General features: G+C 47.0%; 1 protein-coding gene across 4 annotated transcripts in view; it reads right to left on the bottom strand.

The window, feature by feature from the left end:
- Nucleotides 1-19,079, bottom strand: part of PLCL2 (phospholipase C like 2) — a 173,097-nt gene that overhangs the window by 52,230 nt on the left and 101,788 nt on the right. For 3 of the 4 annotated variants that reach the window (XR_010382904.1, XM_064490928.1, XM_064490933.1), the window contains exons 2-3: nt 13,030-15,516; nt 10,404-10,607 (exon numbers count right to left, since the gene is read on the bottom strand). Coding sequence is in view for 3 of the 4 variants with exons in the window: in XM_064490928.1 (XP_064346998.1) it covers nt 10,404-10,607; nt 13,030-15,516 (2,691 nt within the window). In the remaining variant the exon portion in view is untranslated. Of the gene's footprint in view, nt 1-3,256; nt 6,733-10,403; nt 10,608-13,029; nt 15,517-19,079 lie in introns of those variants that run through there. The other variant, XM_064490935.1, reaches the window with a different exon arrangement.

The following is a 19,079-nucleotide window of genomic DNA, read 5'->3' as shown; positions in this document are numbered from 1 at the left end:
AAGGGTACGGCTTCACAGTAGGGTGCCTGCTTAGCACACACAAGGTCCTAAATTCAATCCACAGTATTTCCATTAAAAAAAAATCTGATTCTGGAAAACTTCAGTTGCTAGAAGAATACACACACACACACACACACACACGCGCGTGCCACACACGCATATACACGAGGTACGTGTCCCTAAAGTCATTTCCCCCTTTTTCCCTCTCTTGGCAATTATTAGGCTTAACATAAATTCTTCATCAATCCTGATACATCAAAGGGAGGCCACTTTCCCAAGGTGCTCTAAGAAGAAAGTTATTCACCAGCAACAACAGTCAAAGTAACAGAGAGCAATTTGGCTCCATTTCTCGTGATGATCATAATGTAGTCCCTAGTCCTTAAAGCTGTCACATTGCACTTCTATCTCTACCTTCTGGCTCCTCCCTGCAACACCCAGGTCCTCCACCGGGTGGTATCTGAGAAGCCAGTCTCTCTGGGCATCCGGGGGGAAGGGCAGTGGGGAGGGGAGGCAGCAAGCTGGGTGGGGAGGCAGTCATAGAGGTGTGATGGGGGTCGGGTAAAGGGGCTTCTTTCCCAGATCCATCTCCACAGTTTATAAATCATTTTGCCCTGGGGGCTTTCCGCCTACTCAAACAGTGACTTTCAGAGCCTGGGTGACGAGCAGATACCCTGTAGAAACAAAGACACTTCTCAGTTTTAAAGGTCAAATTAGATTCTTCTTTGGGTTCCCACCAACAGGACCGGCTGGAAAGGCAGGATTTGTCAAGGAGAAACGACTTTCTAAATGATTTTAACATATCAAGAAACAACCCAGACAGATCCCACAGTGTCATCCCTAGGGTCGATGAGACTGTCCCTCCACCAGCCAAGGCTGCATGGGGTCTGCACCCCAAGGATGGAGGAGGGAAAGGGCAGCAAGGGGAACACTGGAGCCCGCCTCCTGCAGCCCTTGGGACGGGAGATGGAGCGAGGAAACTCCTCTTCTGCAAGGACCAGCCTCCATGTGTGTGTGTGGGGGGGGTGTCCTAAAGAGCCAAGCAATCACAGTCCAAAATGGACAATGTGAATGAAGGCAACAGATCACTTTTACCGAACTGAACTAAAATTGAGGGACACCCACCCGCCCCTAAGAGGGTTGGGAAAGCTACATTTCCCTCCCTTTCTGAGACCCCCCTCTGTACAGTCTGAACTCAAACTCTGCCCCACGACAGGCCAGCACTGCTGCTGTCACTCAAATTGCATTTATTCAAAGTCTAATGGGTTGTATATTTATACAATGGAATATTATTCAGCCATAAACAAGAATAAAATAATTCCATTTGCAGCAACATGGATGGACCTGGAGATCATTATACTAAATGAAGTAAGCCAGAAAGAGAAAGAAAAATACCATATGGTATCACTTTTATGTGGAACCTGAGAAAAGAAAAAAGAAAAAAGATGACACTAATGATCTCATCAACAGAAACAGACTCACAGACATAGTAAACAAACTCATCACTACCAGGGGAGAAAGGGATAAACTGGGAGTTTGGTATTTGCAAATGCTAACTACTATATAAAACAGATAAACAACAAAGTCCTTCTGTACAGCACAGGGAACTGTATTCAGTACCTTGTAGGAACCTACAATGAAAAAATATGAAAACGAACATATGTATGTATCTGCATGACTGGGACATGATGCTGTACACCAGAAATTGACACACTGTAACTGAGTATACTTCAATTAAAAAAAAAGAAGAAAGAAGAAGGAAAAAAAGTCTAACAGGGATAGAAAGTTGGCTGAATAAACCAGGACAAGGAAGCCAAACACTTCTCCCAGCTTTGACAAGCTGCCGGTGCACGCAGTGACCAACCAAAGGAACTGTTTCTATTATTGATGAGAATGTGCAGGATTTTAAATATGTACACAGTGCTTTTAAAAATGTCCTGTAGAGTCCTCAATGGGAAGAAGAACTCAGCAAATGACTTAAGGAGGTGCCTTTAGCCACTGAAGAAACATAAAGGGAATGAATTCTAGTTGAGAAGCACATGTATCAAAAATAAACTCTGAAGGAATTATACAGGAGCAGAATCCAATATTCATAGCAGAATTTGGTGGGAACAGAGGAGACAGTTCCTCTGTCTTGCCTGGGAAGAAAAAAGACTGCAGCACTTCAATGATCTCAGTTTTATCAAAAGTGGAGTGGTGTGCTTCCTGCGTAAAGCAGAGGTTTAAAAAGAAGTTCCTTAACTTTTTCTGAAGCTTAAGGTTTCAGACATATTTTGGACATAGCCTACCAGATTCAGTGATATAAAGTGTTTGAAAAATGAGCAATCTCGTTCTGCCCCCTTAAGGAGCCATAGAAAGGCTCTAATGGAGAGTCAGACAGTGGTAACCCCACCAAACCTGCATGGCCCCGAGCCATGAACCCCAGAACAGCTCCCCAGGTGGCCTGGTCCAAATGAAATTGTCCCAGAACTGAAGCCATGATGCCAACAGTGGGCTCCAGGTTCTGGAGAGCACCTCCGTCACTCCCTGGCCCACTTGGGAGTTTTAAATCAGACGGTTAGCAGATCAGCTGACACAGCGGCTGGCTTAATATCCTTTACTGTTTCTCATCGGAAGACAGCACATGGCGACGTGGGGAACTCCATGAAGCTCTGCGTCTCGGTCGTCCCCGAGACCTGGGAGCTGAGCATCAAATTCCATCTGAGGGGACCAACTGCTGTGAGATGAAGGCTCTTCCAAGGGGACTGTCGGCCCCTAACATGCTACTTACTCTGTGCCAACTGAGCGCTCAGTGTCTGGTGTGTGTGTGTGTAAGAGTACTTCTAAACACGTGCTCCTTGATGGTTTCCACGGAGACATGTAGACCAAGGATGAGAAGCAGAGTGGTGTCATCACCGCCACGTGCACCTTGAAGCCCTGTCTCCCTAAACTTTCCCGACCTCTCTGCTTCTAACAGCCGAGTGGCAGCCTCTCCATCCGAACAGATGACACGGGTGATGCTGTAATCACATTCTATCCTTTAAACACCTCTCTTTCCTTCCTGCTGGCTTGGCAGTCGTCCTGAGGTGGGTCAGCTACATGGCTTCAATGATTCCTGGGCAACTGCTTTTGGAGACGTCACTGGCTAGACCTCCCTGTACGAGCTGGGAAAGTTGACCCTTCCAATTAAAAGATGCTTTTAGTGTGAAGTTCTGAGGCAGAAGGGTGAAAAAAGGAGCCACAGAGGAGACGAGGAATCAATAAACTTATTTTTTTATTATTATTGAAGTACAGTCAGTTACAATGTGTCAATTTCTGATGCACAGCACAATGTCCCAGTTAAGCAAATACACACATATATTCCAACAGTAACCTTATTACAGGCCATCTCTGCCTTGGTCCAGACGGGCAGACCCCATTAATGATGAAGTGTGATCCATCTCTTCCCTGCATCAAGCAGCGGCCAGACCAAACACATGCAACCACACCGACGACATGCAGCAGATACTCCGGACGCTGCATGCCGACCGCCAGCATGTCTGTGTAAGAAAACCTTCCTCTCACATGTTTTATTTAAAGAACCATGTTTTGTTTAAGAACGAAAGTTCTGAGTTAGAAGGGACCACTTCAGAACGCATACAAAAATATTCACAGAGAGCAAATAACATCCTCCTAGACAGAGCATCTCGTTCCTTTTTTTTTTTTTTTTTTACACACTAAAAAACACTGCTCTCTACTGGATAAATGGCTCCCCCAGGGCACGCTTTCTTGATTAAGTGTGAAGGCAATTAGAATCGAGATTTTTGTGAAGCTGTAAAGGATCGAAACAAATTCATTTCAGACAGAAAGTAGAGACAAAGGAAGCGCAGGGACAAGAATGAATTCCGGGATAATGTCTGAGCCAGCAGGTGCGGCCGAGAGTCCGCTGCCCCGTCTGGGAGCTACCAGGCTGCCTGCAACGGGGTGGGGCATCATTTCCTTGACTTTTCGCTCTTCTCTCCTTTTCCTCCCCTGCAACTTCGTCCTCAACTTAATTACAATGACTGAGGCATATTCCGTACTGCAGAGAAACTGCAGCAAAAGCAAGGCAAAACTTTTCTTTCTTTACAGAATGTTCATTGGGATCAGAACACTTGACATGAGATCCGCCCTCTCAACGGGTGTTAAGTGTACAGCACATCACTGTTGGGTGTAGGGGCCAGGCTGTACACAGATCTTGAGAGCTAGTTCATCTCGCTCATCTGAAACCTTCCGCCTGCTGGTTACTAACTCCCCATTTCTCCCTCCTTCCCGCCCCTGGTAACTCCCAACCTTGTCTCTGATTTTAAGAACCCAACTATTTCAGATCCTCATATGAGTGGAACCACGAGGTACGTGTCTTTCCACGTCCGGCTCATTTCACTTAAAATAACATCCTCAAAGTCCAGTGAAAGAATCCTACAGAGAGCTTTCTCTTTATGTAACACCTCATAGGACATTTAAACGCCCAGTGTGTTCTCTCTGTAGAGGAAGAATGCTGACTTCTCGGTCTCTAGGTGTTAGTACAGACCTCATAAATTTTTTAAAAAATTTAAGCCTCAAGCAGATGGTAAATCTGAAACTAATAAACGAAGGTAACTAGAGAGCTGAATTATTACTTTCATCAACATTAAAGGACTCACAGACATAGAAAACAAATTTATGGTTACTAGGGGACAATGAGGGGGGGAAGGGATAAACTGGGACTTTGGGATTTGCAGATATACTATATATAAAATAGACTACTAATTATATACATAGTAACTACTATACATAAACTAGATAAACAACAAGGTCCTACTGTACAGCACAGGGAACTATATTCAATATCTTGTAATGGCCTGTAATGAAAAAGATTATGAAAAGGAATGTGTGTATATGTATGAATGAAACATTATGCTATACACCAGAAACTGATGCAACATTGTAAACTGACTATCCTTCAATAAAAAAAAAAAAAAAAGGGGGGGGGGGATGGTGAAAGCTTTAGTTTAAAAAGATAATGACTGAGATCCCCTGCGTGGATGGGAGAGGGGAGATGGTGCTGGAACGCCTGGCACGTCCACTCAGGAGCGTCGTGTGTTGTGCAGAGAAACCACTTCCTCACTAGACTCTCTCTGACTCAGGCTACACAGTCCTTATGTTCTCCGACCCAGCCTTTAACTACATGAGACAGCAAGCTCAGTCGTTCTGATTCTCACCAGTGGATGCATTCAAGTCCATTCACACACATTTTAAGTATAATATTTAAATGTTCTGTTTTCTCAAGCAATCACATGAAAGATATGTTCAGGGACTCACAGTCAGACTTCTTTGAGTGGCATCTGATCTACTGAATACAATCCTCCTTAAGCTCATTGAACCTGCCTTTTAATAGACACCAAACTATGCAAAATGAATTCTTCTCTACCTTTAAGAGGAGTGAGAATCACAAATAAGGTACGTATGACTTCGAGAGCCCCACCTGAACACCTTCAGGTTGTTATTATTGGATTTGATCATCCATCCACCTACCGTGTGTGCCTAGTTTTCCTGACCTGATCACAGAAAAAAAGACTAGACAAAGAGACTAGTCGGGCTCTAAACCTGGTTCTGCCATTAGTGTGAGGGACCACAGGGTTTCTGTGTTCTCATCTGCAAAATCAAGGCACTCAGCTGCCTGAGTCTCCTTCACCCTAGCCCTCCTGCAGTCCACAGTGCCTCATCCTGAGTCCAGCCTTTCGCTGCTGAGCAACGGTGCAAGAACTCCCACGGGCCACACTTCCGTTTCCCAGGATACGTGCTTCTCATTTCTGAGAACCCAGCCTGTGACAGTCTCCTTCTCGTACTTGCCTGCTGACTCCGACTCCTCCTTAAAGGTCTAGCTCAAAGGCCAGGGTTTCTTAACCTTGAAACTGACCATTCTCTCCCATGAACATTCAAATCATGTGTTCACATTATTTCAAGACAGCTCTCTGTCGCCTCACTGCCTATGGACACATGTCATCTCTTCCACTGAACGGTGAACACCTCAAGGGAAGGAAAGCCTCACGTGTCTGACCACGCACAGCCAATCCCACTCTGCACACCCCGCCCCTATTCTACCCGTCTGCCTCGTCTAAGAAGGTGTCTGTACCCTCTTTCTCCTCTGTTCCTGAATGGTTTGACAGCCACCTCCTGAGCTAGGTAGGTCCCAGGCTCAAACCTCCCCACTTCCAGGATCCAAGGAGGAACCACCAACGGGGGAAAAACCACCACCCGGGCAGCTTTGAAGACCTGCTGGTAATCACAAGCACCACCAGGACAATCCAGGGGCCATGGGCGGGGTGGCCATACAACTAATCACCTAAACAGGGACACACTGAAGCATTGGTCCCGCTGGGACAGCAGGTGTATCAGCAGGGTCTTTCCCAGGAAAACCGGGCTGGGTGGCCGCCCTGAGCAGGGCACTCTTTCCTGGTCTCTATACTGGCTTCCACGATGTCCATGTTCCCATGGCCAACCCCTCCCCTGCAGCCTCCTTTCCCACAAGGACACTGGCAAGTGTCTGATGCACTAGTTTAGTAATAAGAGTTCAGACACAGAAAAGCAATTCCAATCTCAGGAGCACAGATACACATCTGTACACTCTTAGGACTGCACAGTCCTGTCCTCACTGGAGAGCGAGCTTCAGCGATGTGAATGAGCAGTGACACTGGACTTCTGTGGCGGGGGCAGGATTTCTCAAACCACACTAACTTCTCATTTGGAGTCTTCAAACTATAAATGGGAAGTCAACAAGATGAAACAGGATCTTATTTCTAAGGTTCATTTTGGGTTAAGTGCAATGTAACAGTACAAAAATCAAGGCTACCCAAGACCTTAGTACATTTCCCATCAATACTTGGTCAATTCCATTAGTTAGCCTTAATAAGTTAATTGTCACAGGGTGAGAAACTATTAGGTCACTAAAAACATGGCCTGTAAAACATTACAAGAGTTATAATATCACCGTAGCAATATTATGATGTTTAAAATTCAAATTATAAAAATTTGAATTTAATTTTCAATATTTTATGGCTCGGTTTCTCAGGTGGAATTGACAACAGAACAAATCAATAAAGCCTGGGGTACCATGCAGCAGGCACCACTATTTCAATTAAACATTATGGAAGATTAATTCCACAATTTCAAAAATTTAAACTGGCAAATACGTTGTCTTACCATGTCTCCAGGAACACAATTATAAAGTTATATGCAAACAAGAGTTACATAGTGAGTGCTATCATTCACTGGTCCGGGGAACAAGGAATGCCGAGCGCTTCCTGGGCCAAGTGATGCTGTGGGGGCTATTGGGGGGCAGTGTCGGTGTCGCCCCAGCCACGACCACACTCCTGCCCCAGACCAGCACTCAGCCCCCCACCAGGTATCACCTGCGGGGGGCACCACACCCCACCCTCAGGAGGCTCCTCTTAAAAAGGTCACCGTGAGGACACATCCCTGCGTGCGCAGTGACACACCTACGGGGGGGTCACCTTAGACACTGCTCACCCCACAGGTCAGCAAAGTGTCTGAGGATTTTATTTGTGGCTTACATTTCAAAAGCATTTACAACCATCAGCTACTTCTTTTGGCTTCTTCTCATAAAACATAGAGCGTTAGGAACTAAGTAGCCCGAATAACAGCATGGAAGAGCTTTTCAAACTTTTTCACTTTTTCCTCTTTTTCCCATCTTTCCTTTTCCCCCCGCAAAGGAATCTCAGCACACGCTGCTCAGGTCTGGTCCCCCAGCTGCCGTCCTAGCAGCCTGGCCGGCTCCCTGGACAGGGCCCCTCATGCCCCTCTGTGCGGCCCCTCCAGCACCCAGCACGGCGCTCCCGCGTGTTCACCGCACACATTCGCCCCCCCGCCTCCCTCCTTTCTGCAGGTCGACTGCCACCCCCGAGGTCCGCCTGCAGGGTCGGTCCGATGGTCCGTCCTTATTTCTTGGACATCACCGTGAACTCGAAGCCAGGACTAGCCGAGAGTGATAAACACCTGCTACAGCGTGTGCCTGCCGCATAGGAACCCAGGAGAAAGGACAAGCACCACTTTTTTTAAAAGGGACGAACTGATGCACTGTTTTAAAAAGCCTGTATTATTCTAGGTGGGAAAGTAAATTGGCACAGCCACTATGGAAAACAGCGTGGAGGATCCTCAGAAAATTAAAAATAGAACTACCATATGATCCAGCAACTCTCCTTCTGGGAATATATCCAAAGGCAACGAAAACACTAACTCAAAAAGACACCTGCACCCCCGTGTTCACAGCAGCACTGTCTACAACAGCCAAGACATGGAAACAGCCTCAGTGCCAACTGATGGGCATCTACGCATAAATACATATAGTGGAATATTACTCCATCATAAAGAACGAGGAGAGCCTACCATTTGCGACAACATGGATGGACCTCGAAGATACTACGCTAAGTCAAGTAAGTCAGAGAAAGACAAATACTGCATGATCTCACTCACATATGGAAACTTAGAAACAAAAACATATCAAACTCTTAGAAAAGGAGATGAGACTTGTGGTTACCAGAAGTGGAGGGTGGAGAAAGGGAGACCTGAAGGAGGTGGTCAAAGGCAGACGTTTCCAGTTAGGATAAGGTAAATCAGAGACGAAATGTACAACGTGACGACTGATGGATCGGGGAGGCGTTAAGAGAGTAAAGCCTAAGAGCTCTCATCCCAGGGAGACATTTTTTCCTTTTGTTTTTTTAAAACCTGTATCTGTATGAGAAGCCAGATGTTAGCTGGACCTACGGTGGTCAGCATTCCACAGTATACAGACATCAAACCCTCATGCTGCACGCCTCAAACTTGTACACGTGCGGCAACTGTTTCTCAAATCTGGGGAAAAGAGAGACAGCAAAAATGATATTGCATTCTTCTGATTTGTGCTTCCAGATCTTCTGCACCCAGAGATTTCTTCACCCAAGAAGTGAAGAAGCTCAAGAACAAAAATCCTTCTGAACTCTGGTTTTTGGAAATTGTACCCCATGGCCAAGCCAATTTGTGATCTCCATCACCCTTCGGGAAATCACTGTGCCAGCCCGTAAAAGGCCCTGAGCAGTCCTGCAGTAAAGACAGCGGATTAATTGTGGTCAAACCAGTATTTCCGTAAATCATTCCAACATGGAACCCTTTCTCCCGTGTGATACATATTAACATCCTAGGAAACCGAGGTTCCTCGGCACACACTGTGGGAAATGCTGACCTAAAGCATTTTTTTCTTTCCTTTAAGTGGTATAAATCCCTCTGAACTGCAGCTTTCAGATCAGTTTATAGAACAGTAAGAGATATTTCTGTTAAGGTTTACGACGCCTATCCTGATTTGTCTTAGACCATAGCGGGCTACATCAGAAGCAGCCCCATGTTTCTGCGGTCTTCGCTCGTGTCCTTGGTGTGTGTGTGTGTGTGTGTGTGGTGGGGAGGTGCTGGGTGGGGCCTCTTACTTCCGAGCACCAGGAATGGTAACAGCTGACTGCCTCGCCCATCTGGGAGGGGACTGGCTGTCCACCGCCACCCTTGGCCCTGACCTGCCGGAGAGGAGCTGCCAGTGCTCACCGTGGGTCCTGTACACTGTGAGCTGGAAACAAGTGCTGTCCACCCACTGACGCCTCCCTTAGGATTACGATAAATCAAAACGTGCAGCAAGAACAGGATGCAATTAAGAAAATGCAGGACATACCTTCAGTGCAAAATGTAGTACTCTAGGGTCCTGAGGCTACCTCATTAATGCCAAGCTGATTACAAATTACAGGCACTAGGGGAGGGTATAGCTCAGTGGTAGAGCGCGTGCTTAGCATGCACGAGGTCCTGGATTCAATCCCCAGTACCTTCATTAAAATAAATAAATAAACCTAATTACACACCCCCTCCCCACCCAAACCAAACCAATCACAGGCATCTCAGTGCAACTGCTGTGAGGCAGGAAAGCAACACACAGCAGAGTCACGTGACAGGAGCACCTCCCCCACCCCCCGACGGTACTTAAAATACATTTTAGAAAAAAATTAACTTTCTCACCTTTGCCGGTTTGAAAAATGAGACAAAATAAAAACGAGTGTATCAATGGCAGATTGCGGGGACAGAGTAAAAAAATTCTTTATCATCTACGTGTGGAAAATAGACTATGCTGGAGAAATCAGTTCAGATACGTCTGTGAAAAGCTAATGACTATTTGATCCAGCTCAGGCAAGGGTCTGAATCCTGCTTTCTAAGACAGCAACAATGAAACACTCAAGTCTTTCAAATACAGAGAACTTGGAGGAATCACTTTTACAACCCAGGAAAAATGAAGCGTGAAACAGGAAAGCACACCTTAGCAGGAGCCCCCAAGCACGTCCGGGTTCTTGTCCCAAGACCCCCTCTCCCCAGGCTCCAGAAAAGTGCAAAGAGGGACTCACTATGTCGTAAGTTGTCACGATCTTCTTCAGAACCTCAGGGACGATCCCCTGCAACTCCATCGTGGGATACTGCTCGCTGAGATTCAGGACCACCAGGGGCGTGTTATCGGGTCCCAGGAAGCGGGGAGACACGGCCAGCATGCACTGCATGAGGTTGGCCACAGACGAGAGGCCACACAGCTCCTTGAAGGACACCACCGCATTCTGCTCAGTGGGAAGAGACAAGGCGCGCTGTAATTCACCTGGGGTCTAACTTCTCATGGACATTATTACACTTGATATACACTGGGTTATACTTGGACTGCCTGGTACGACAGTATTAGCAGTGTTACAACAGACGTGGCTAAAAATTATCTTATCTGGGGGGGAAAACATGGCTATTTTCCAAAGCAAACATAGTTACGGACATTTGTCATGACAATTTATCAGAGGTACAGAAAATGCAAATAAGTTAAATTCTTCCCAAGGGCAAAGCCTCTTTTCAGATCAAAGTTCACAGTGGTGCTAAGGCTGATATGTAATTATGAGCAAACAACCAAAAAAAAAAAATCTGCATTCAAAAAGGTGACAATTAAGAAAAAAAAAATCAGGTTTAAAATAAATATCAAATATGCCAGCCATCCGAAAAGGAGGGGAGTATTTGGGAGGCAGAAACCTGAGTCTCTCTCACCTGTTTATGCCTGCTGGTTGCACAGCTAAGGGAACTCTGAGGTCTGCCCACGGGAGACCTTGGGTACCCACGGTCTTCCCTTCCCTGAGTCCCATCTCCAGGGACCTCACTGCTTCTCCTGCTCCCAATGCTCTTCTTTTTCTAATCACCAGAGGTGCGCCATTAAAATACCCATGAACGAAGGCCCTCCCACACTGTAAAATGCCAGGAGTCAGCATCCTCTGAGCGCTGACCAAGGGCCAGCTCCATCTGAGGCATATGTAATACACGTGACCACAGCTGACCCTCCCAACAAGCCAGGCTGTGCTTAAGGAAGCCGAACCCCAGCTGGGACTTCCCTCTGTGGCCTGTCTAAGGTCACACAGCTGGGAGGTAAGGGGGCCAAGATCCTACCTGAGGTCCACAGAGGCTGAGGCCTATACTCTTAATCACTGGGCTACAATAACAGGTAAATTCTAACTGAAATAGGAGTTCTTCGGGCACACCTGGCTCCTGATCTGGGCTAAGCGCGGCAGCCGGGGGGTGGGGGTATCTATGCCCCCCTCCAAGCCCTGTGCCCTCTGCTCTCAGATACGCCAGTTCTTGGAGTTAGTACTGCTATCCAGTTTTAAATTTCACCATTTTCTTTTTATTAATATTGCTTTAAATAGGGGTGTCAAACATCAAAATGTGTATCATTTTGTTCCAAATCACTTGGATGTTGACTGCCTAGAACAATAAATTTTAATTGAGATCTAAGGGGGTCCCCAGCCCCTCCATCGCTCCTCCTTGTTATTTCTTCCCCATCTTCCCAACTTGTCCTGTTTGTTTATTCTCAGCTTGCTACCTGCTGCCCCTTCCCTTCCCGCTGCCCATCCCCGACCAGAGTCATCTGTCTGCTCCCGGCTGCATCCCGGCCCCTGCGCCTGTGCCCCGCAGGCACCCTCGACCACGCCGGGGTGGGGTGGGGGGTCAGTGCAGACACGCGGCCCCAGAGGGTGACGCTTGGCTTCATGTGCACAGTAGCAACTGCAAGGCGGGGCCCGCTCAGCGCTGAGGTCCACCAGCCACATCACCTTCAGAAATAGGGACAGCCTTCCACATTGCTGTGACGCAGTTACTCTGAGACAAACAGAAAATGCAATTTCTCTATTACGGGAAGGTCTTTTAATTTTACTTGCTGCTGGCATTCTGCTCATACTCGTTATAAAGATACATATATATATATACACAAAAAGATGTATCTACCTTTTTGGTTTTTTGTTCTCAAACTGGCCCAGAGTGCTCACACACTGGGACCAGCCAGGGCCAGCGTCTGTGGGAGGCAGGCCCTCCCTGCCTGGTTTTGCATTGCTCGCGGCCCCAGTGTCCTGTTAAGACACGTGGACGATCCTTAATGACATACATAATCCTCACTGGCCACCTTTAGCCACAATGTGGTTCAGAGGTAATTATCTTCACCATCTAATAAATACAGGCCTCACGTGTCTTTAACTTAAATGATTAGGTAACAGCTCTAAAGTCAAGACAGGCGCAAACACTCTGGCTGGTGTGAGGGATTGCCAGTCTCCCAGCATCGCAGCCCCACAAGACAGGACTGGAAAGTGTCCCTTCCATTCCGATGGGCTGTTAGTGCGTGTCCCAGCTGAGGAATATTCAGAAATATCAGACACTCCCATGCAGGCGTCTAGAGAAGACGGGGGGCTGCTGAGTGGCAGTTAACAGAGACCAGGACCCCTGTGAGACAACGCAACAAGGCTGGCTCCTTCCAACATGCTGTCAGCGTCTTCAATAGCAACTGTGGTTTCAGAAATTTAGACGTTACAAAAAAAAACCAGTGGTAAACATTCTAATAACTAAGTGGAGTTTACAAAGTATTTAGGATCAAATACACTTGTATTTTAAGAAATCCCCCAACCCACTCATAAACCACATGCACACACGCACAGAGGAACACAGCTGGGCACCTGAGCATACCTGCATGTTCTCCCGCAGGTCCGTGGCATCCCGGATCGGGGGCTGGGCGTTCTTGAACACCTCATCCACGGTTTTAATCCACAGCGTTCTCAAGGACGCATAGTCCCTGGACTTCTTCCCTTTCCGCACAGAAAGGCCCCTTTTGTGAGGTTTCCCGCCTCCCCTTCGGTTAGTGATGGCCACGTGGACGAAGAGGGACGCGTGTGCTAGGACCTCCCCGGTCAGCGACTGCAGTGGGACGTGGCGGTAGCCAGTCTGCAAACACTCGAAGGGAATGGTGTACTGACCGATGAACTCGTCCCCGATGTAGTCATCATCCAGGACCACGAAGCGCACCATGGCCAGTTCCGGCAGGTTGATCTGAAACTCAAAGCTTTCGTCAAATATGGGGGCGTCTCCGTTCTGGTGCACGGTTTTTGTCCTTTGTTCTGCACAGTCAGCAGGGATCCCGTGAATCTCCACATAGACGTAAGGGTCCACCACGTCCCCTTTGGCGCCAGACCCCTTGGGCTTGGGGAAGTTCTGCCCGCTGATGATCTTGATGTGAAGGAGCTGCGGGGAGACTCCTGGGACAGAGTCTTTGGTATTGGCACTGAAGAAGGAGACCTCCTCCCTCATGATGGCCGGACGGAGGACGTAGCCACAGTTCCCGTTCTGCCGGAACCAGCCGATGTTCAGGTCCATCATGAGTCCCGGGGTCTGAAAGTTCATGGCCACGATCTGACAGCCGCACTTCCAGAAATCCTGAGGGTTCATGTTGCTGGAGTCAATTCTCATGGGACTGGGGAAGACCCTGGCCAGAAAGCGCTTGTTGTAATTGACGAAGTCCCCGGGACTCTCGTTGGCGTATTTGCTGGCGAGCACCTCGTTGAAGGAGCAGACCTCCCAGTACTTCTGCACCTGGAACGACACCTGGAACTCTCTGAACTGCACTGACTTGCAGATGCTCACCAGCTCGGACAGCTCTTTGCAGAGCTGGAAGCGCTTCGCGGGCACGTGGTTGGCTTGCTCCACGTCCTCCTTGCCCGCCCTCTGCGACATCTCCGCCCCTTCGTCCTCATCGGTGACGTCTCCCTCCACGCCGGAGCAGCTCGAGGACAGCTTCTTGGCTTTAATCAGGATCTTCCCTTTCAGGACATCTGGGGATGGCAGGTACGACTCCTCGACGTTGGGCGACGTCGTGTAGAGCTTATCGCCTAAAATCTTCTTCATGTGTTGAACCATCACCTTCTGCTGTCTGATGGAACAGTGGTTTTCCAAGCACAAGATGAGAGGGTATTCTGAAGCGAAGAACGCGTACTTGTTAATGATGTCGATGACGCTGCGGAAGACGATCTGAGAGGTCATGGTGTGGCCTGTGTAGATGACAGGCTCATTATCTGGCCCGTCCCACACATCCAGCTCGACGCTCCGGCAGCCCATCTTAAGAGCGCGGATGTACCCTGTGATGTCAGAGGGACCTCGGAACTGGTCCTCTATCAAGTACGTGTTGTGAGATGAGTTTATAAAGTAATGAGACAAGGGCTGCTTCATATCCTGACAGACCTTCTTGTGCTCCGGGTCAAATATGTAACAGTCAGGTGACATAAGGTAATTAGTGAACCCGTCTATGGAAAGCCAGCCCTTTTCCTGACCCTCTCTGGATGGCTCATACTTGTGAATAATTTCAAGGCTTATTTCCTCGTTGATATGGGCCACACCCTGCTCTGCCTCAAGAAACATCATAAGGTCCTTGGTGTCAAGGAATTCTTTATTGCTTGAAAACTGGACTAAGAGGAAATAAATTTCAGGTCGGGTACAAAGCTCATGGAAAACCTCAACAAATTCTTCCTGGGTGACTTCAGTACCAGCTTTGTCCTTGGATTTGTGCAATTCTTTGAACTTGAGCTCAATTTTGCTCGTTTTTAAGCCAGGATTGAGGTTTCTGATACACTGCACAGCACTGCACAGGCTTACATGTCCAAGGTTATCTACATCAATCTCACTAAACTTCTGCGAAACCCAAGAAGTCCTCATGTTGTCCTGACTACTTTCTAACATATCGAGTGTGTGTTTCCCGTAAGAGATGAGGTACCGCAGGCCCGTGACCCAGATGTTCGCAACATCTGCAGAGTTGGCCACCAGATCGAGCGACTCGTAATTCTCCCCGTAGATGACCGAAAACGCGCAGTCTTCAGATATCTGGTCGGAAATGCCGTTGCTGCGGAATATGTCCGTGTTTTTCCCCGTTCTCACTTCCTTGATGGACTTAATGTCAATCTTGGCTTTCTCAGAGTCCTTCTTAGATGGTTCCCACCTCAGGCTCTGCATGTCAGCGTCCAGCAGAAAATACCGGTGGTAAATTCTGGAGTTGGAGCGAAGCTTTTTGAGCTCTGAGCCCTCCACCATGGAGTTGATGCAGTCACTTGCACTGCTGATCTTCTTCTCCGTGGGCATGCTGCTGAACGAGACGGTCTTTTTCCGCTCTCTCTTTTGTTTTGTACCATCCTAGGAGGAAAAATAATAGTGCATCAGGATAACACAGATGTAGGTTTCTATGCTCAGGACTAGGAAGAAAAATTTAACTTCCCTGGGGAAATAAATCATACTCTTAGAATTTCCTGTTGTGTGTCCTGCAATGAATGATACTCACTTCCAAAGCTTAGAGGTGGCCCTGGCGTTTACAGCCTAATACAAACAGGTAAAGAATTGCTATGGAATAATTGCAATCCATGAACGTCCAGAAACACATTTCCAGTAATACACAATAAAAGCTAGCAGAGAGAACTGGCCGCACCATTTGCAGGGCTCAGGGGAAAGTAAAACGCAGACTCCTCGTTCAAAAATTATTACGAATTTCAAGAAGTTCACGGAAGAGCAGTGAGCCAAGCACAGGGTCACTCTGCGTGTCGAGACTGTGCAGGTGCACAGGTCACACACCCGCTAAGCAGGTCCTGCTGTGTGTGCACCTCCTGTACCAGTGCTTCTCAAAGGGTTGTCACTAGGCCACTTTCCTCAGAATCACCTGGATTACCTGGTTAAAATGCAGATCCCCAGCCTCATGGTCTCAGCTCTCTAGGGGGTGGTGGCCGGGAATTTATAGCTTAGGGAACACTCCAGGGATGGGAATGTCCAATCAAGTTGAAAGCCACTTCCTAACCAACTGGACTCATGAAGATGTCTGGGCTATTTCTGGAAACCAAGTGTGAACCATTACATTGTGTGTCAAATGAGTAGATGTTGGAATTCCAGCAAAAGTCCCCGGCTCTTTGGAATCTCAGATTAGATTCGTCATGGTCCTGAATACTTCAGATTTTTACTTGGATTAAGTCTGGGTGGGAGGCCCAGATTTCAGCTGGAGGAGCTGCTAAAGTGCTGGAGGTGGGTTTATGGAAGCCTGCTACCATGCACCAGGCTGCCATCTAGACAATGGCACCTAAGTTCTTCCAATGTTCACAGGCTATTAACACCAACAAGTGAGAAAGTCACGCAGCATCTATTTGTAAAGCAGTCTGCATCACCAATCCGGACGCCTCAGGATTGGTGAGGGTGCACGATGTCACGGGTGCTGACTCCACGTCTACGTATGTATTTAAGTTCTTTCCCTGGACAGACACTTTTATTATTTTTTTTTTAAAGAATTGGTCAAATGGTCTTACAACATCTTTCACAATTTCAACCTAAAACGTGATTGCCTTTCAGGAGGTACATGAAGTGTGTGATAATTTTTCAGTAAGTCATTATATTCATAAATAAGAAACAGAGATGGAGGCTGGGGTTCTATACCTTTCATGGCCATAAAGAAAGCAGTGTGCAAAATATTATTATACAAAGGCATTCATTCTACCTTTCCTGTGCTGGAGAGAAATCTGTTTTGAATAAAACCTCCACATTTTAAAAAGTGCTTATGCCATTCTCTAAGTCTGAAATTTAAAGCCACTTTTACTTTTTGACTACCCATACTTCCAGAAGCAATCTGCAGAAGGTAATTAGACCTAAAACGTTAAATCATATGGGGATCATTTCCCTCAAAGTTTCAAAATGAACCATAGAGGCTTCTGTGATCCAATTGCCAAGATAAAACACTGGATCCTCAGAACAATAAACTGCAAGAGCCATGAAAGCTGCGATAACTGTGTCCTTAAGATACACCGTGATATAGCTGTTCCCGTCCCGAAAGCTGAGACTGTGTTCTCTCTATTCAAGCAAGTCGGCATGAAATTAAATTTGTAATCAGCCACTCAGAAGGGCGTGAAACAAATGTATGAATTCCCTGTATTTCAGAATGAGGGCTGTCTTTACCTTTAAAAACAGACATTTACCTTTAGCAGACAAAATACTAATTAAGTCCGGGAATTTTGCAGTTGTTATAAATTACATCTCAAAGCTGCCACTAGTAAAAAGCAATCACAAAGATAAATGTTGGCGCCTACCCATTTATTCGTTAAAATAGAACGTACAGCACTTTCTCAAAACTGTAATCTTTTATTCTGTCATTTTCAACATATTGGTTAATATTTAACTACCACTTTCTAATTTATTGCAAGTGATACATTTTTAATTCTTAGGTCTCCTTTTTTTTTCTTAAAGCCCAGTATTTTGTCCTTTTTGGGGGGAGGCTAATTAGGTTTATTTATTTACTTCATTATTATTATTATTATTTTAATGGAGGTTCTGGGGATTGAACCCAGGACCTCGTGCATGCTAAGCACACACTCTACCACTGAGCTATACCCTCCCTACTATGTCTCCTTTTTATTAAGAGGAAAAAGCCAAACTGCACAGCAGGTGAGTAACATGCACATGTGCTCATACACCCACGTCTGTGGGACAAGCAGCAATGTCAACAGCATATCTGTGCCTTGCTTTTCACAAGCCAGGCCAGGCTTTGCTCGGTGACTTCAGATCACTGACTCCGACACATGAAGGAGATGATGGTCACCCAAGCCCAGGCTGATGTACTGACAGTGGGGACTCCCCTGACCAGAGACGGCCTCTCCTCCCTCCCCCTCAATCTGCTCTCGCCTGGAACTGCCCCATCCTCTCCCCGGCTTAGAGACCAACAGGACGACAGACCTGAGCTTGCGCTCATCACTGGATGGACCAGGATCACCGGCTGGAAGCCACGGGTGGGTGTGAAGGTGGACTGTTCCCCCAGAGCCCAGAGGACAGGGCGAGGAGGACAGAGCGCTGTGTGGGAGGGAGGAGAACTGAGCTTCATCAGCAGGAGATCCTGGCCCCCAACCGGCCCGCCTTGACCTCAGAATCGTCACCCCACACCTACGTATCTGCACCCGCCTTCACTTTCCAGCCTGGCAGCCAAGGAACGGGGCATGAGCCAAACACCGAGCTCGCTCAGCAGCAGCAGGGCTGGGACCTGCTTTCTTTTCTTTTTTTAAGGTTTATTTTATTTTCAATCACGGTGCTGGGGATTGACTCCAAGACCTCGTGCATGTTAGGTATGCACTCTACCACTGAGCTCTACCCTCACCCCCTATTTGCTATGTTCCTCTTAGTGTAAGTTTGTTTAAATGTAAAATTAAAAAGTGATTGAACCGTATGTGCCACACATACAGGTTTTTAACTAAAGGAGAATTAAATGCATGTAACTTACAGGTGCTCATCACCTGAAACCTGGGGGGAAAAACACACGTTTCTGATGAGATGGAGATGCCTCCGAATACTTTTTTAAAAAAGTATAGATGACGTTTCAGAACTGGGTCTTAATATTTTAAGTACCCGTTGCCCAAAGCTTGTGAGTGGACAAAACTACACGTCAACTCCGACCCGGGGGGTGTTTCTGCTGCTTGATCAGCACTTGCTAACACACCCCGAGAGAAGGGACACAAAGCTGACGCCCAGCCTGGAAGAAGTCCAGCCTCCAGAAGAACACACCTCCCTGTCAACCCTGGGATTCTGAAATCTACATAAGGAATCATGAAGCTTTGAACTGAAGAGAAGCCTAAAGATTTGTTTACACATGTAAATGACACTCGTTTACAGAACAACACGCTCGTACCAAGGATAATTTTATGGAAGAGATGAACTAGGAGGAGGCTACCCAAGCTTTT

This window comes from Camelus dromedarius, chromosome 2 (assembly GCF_036321535.1).
Source record: "Camelus dromedarius isolate mCamDro1 chromosome 2, mCamDro1.pat, whole genome shotgun sequence".
Classification (NCBI taxonomy): Eukaryota; Metazoa; Chordata; class Mammalia; order Artiodactyla; family Camelidae; genus Camelus; species Camelus dromedarius.
Note: the sequence above shows the minus strand (reverse complement) of the source record. Positions and strands in the feature narration are given on the sequence as shown.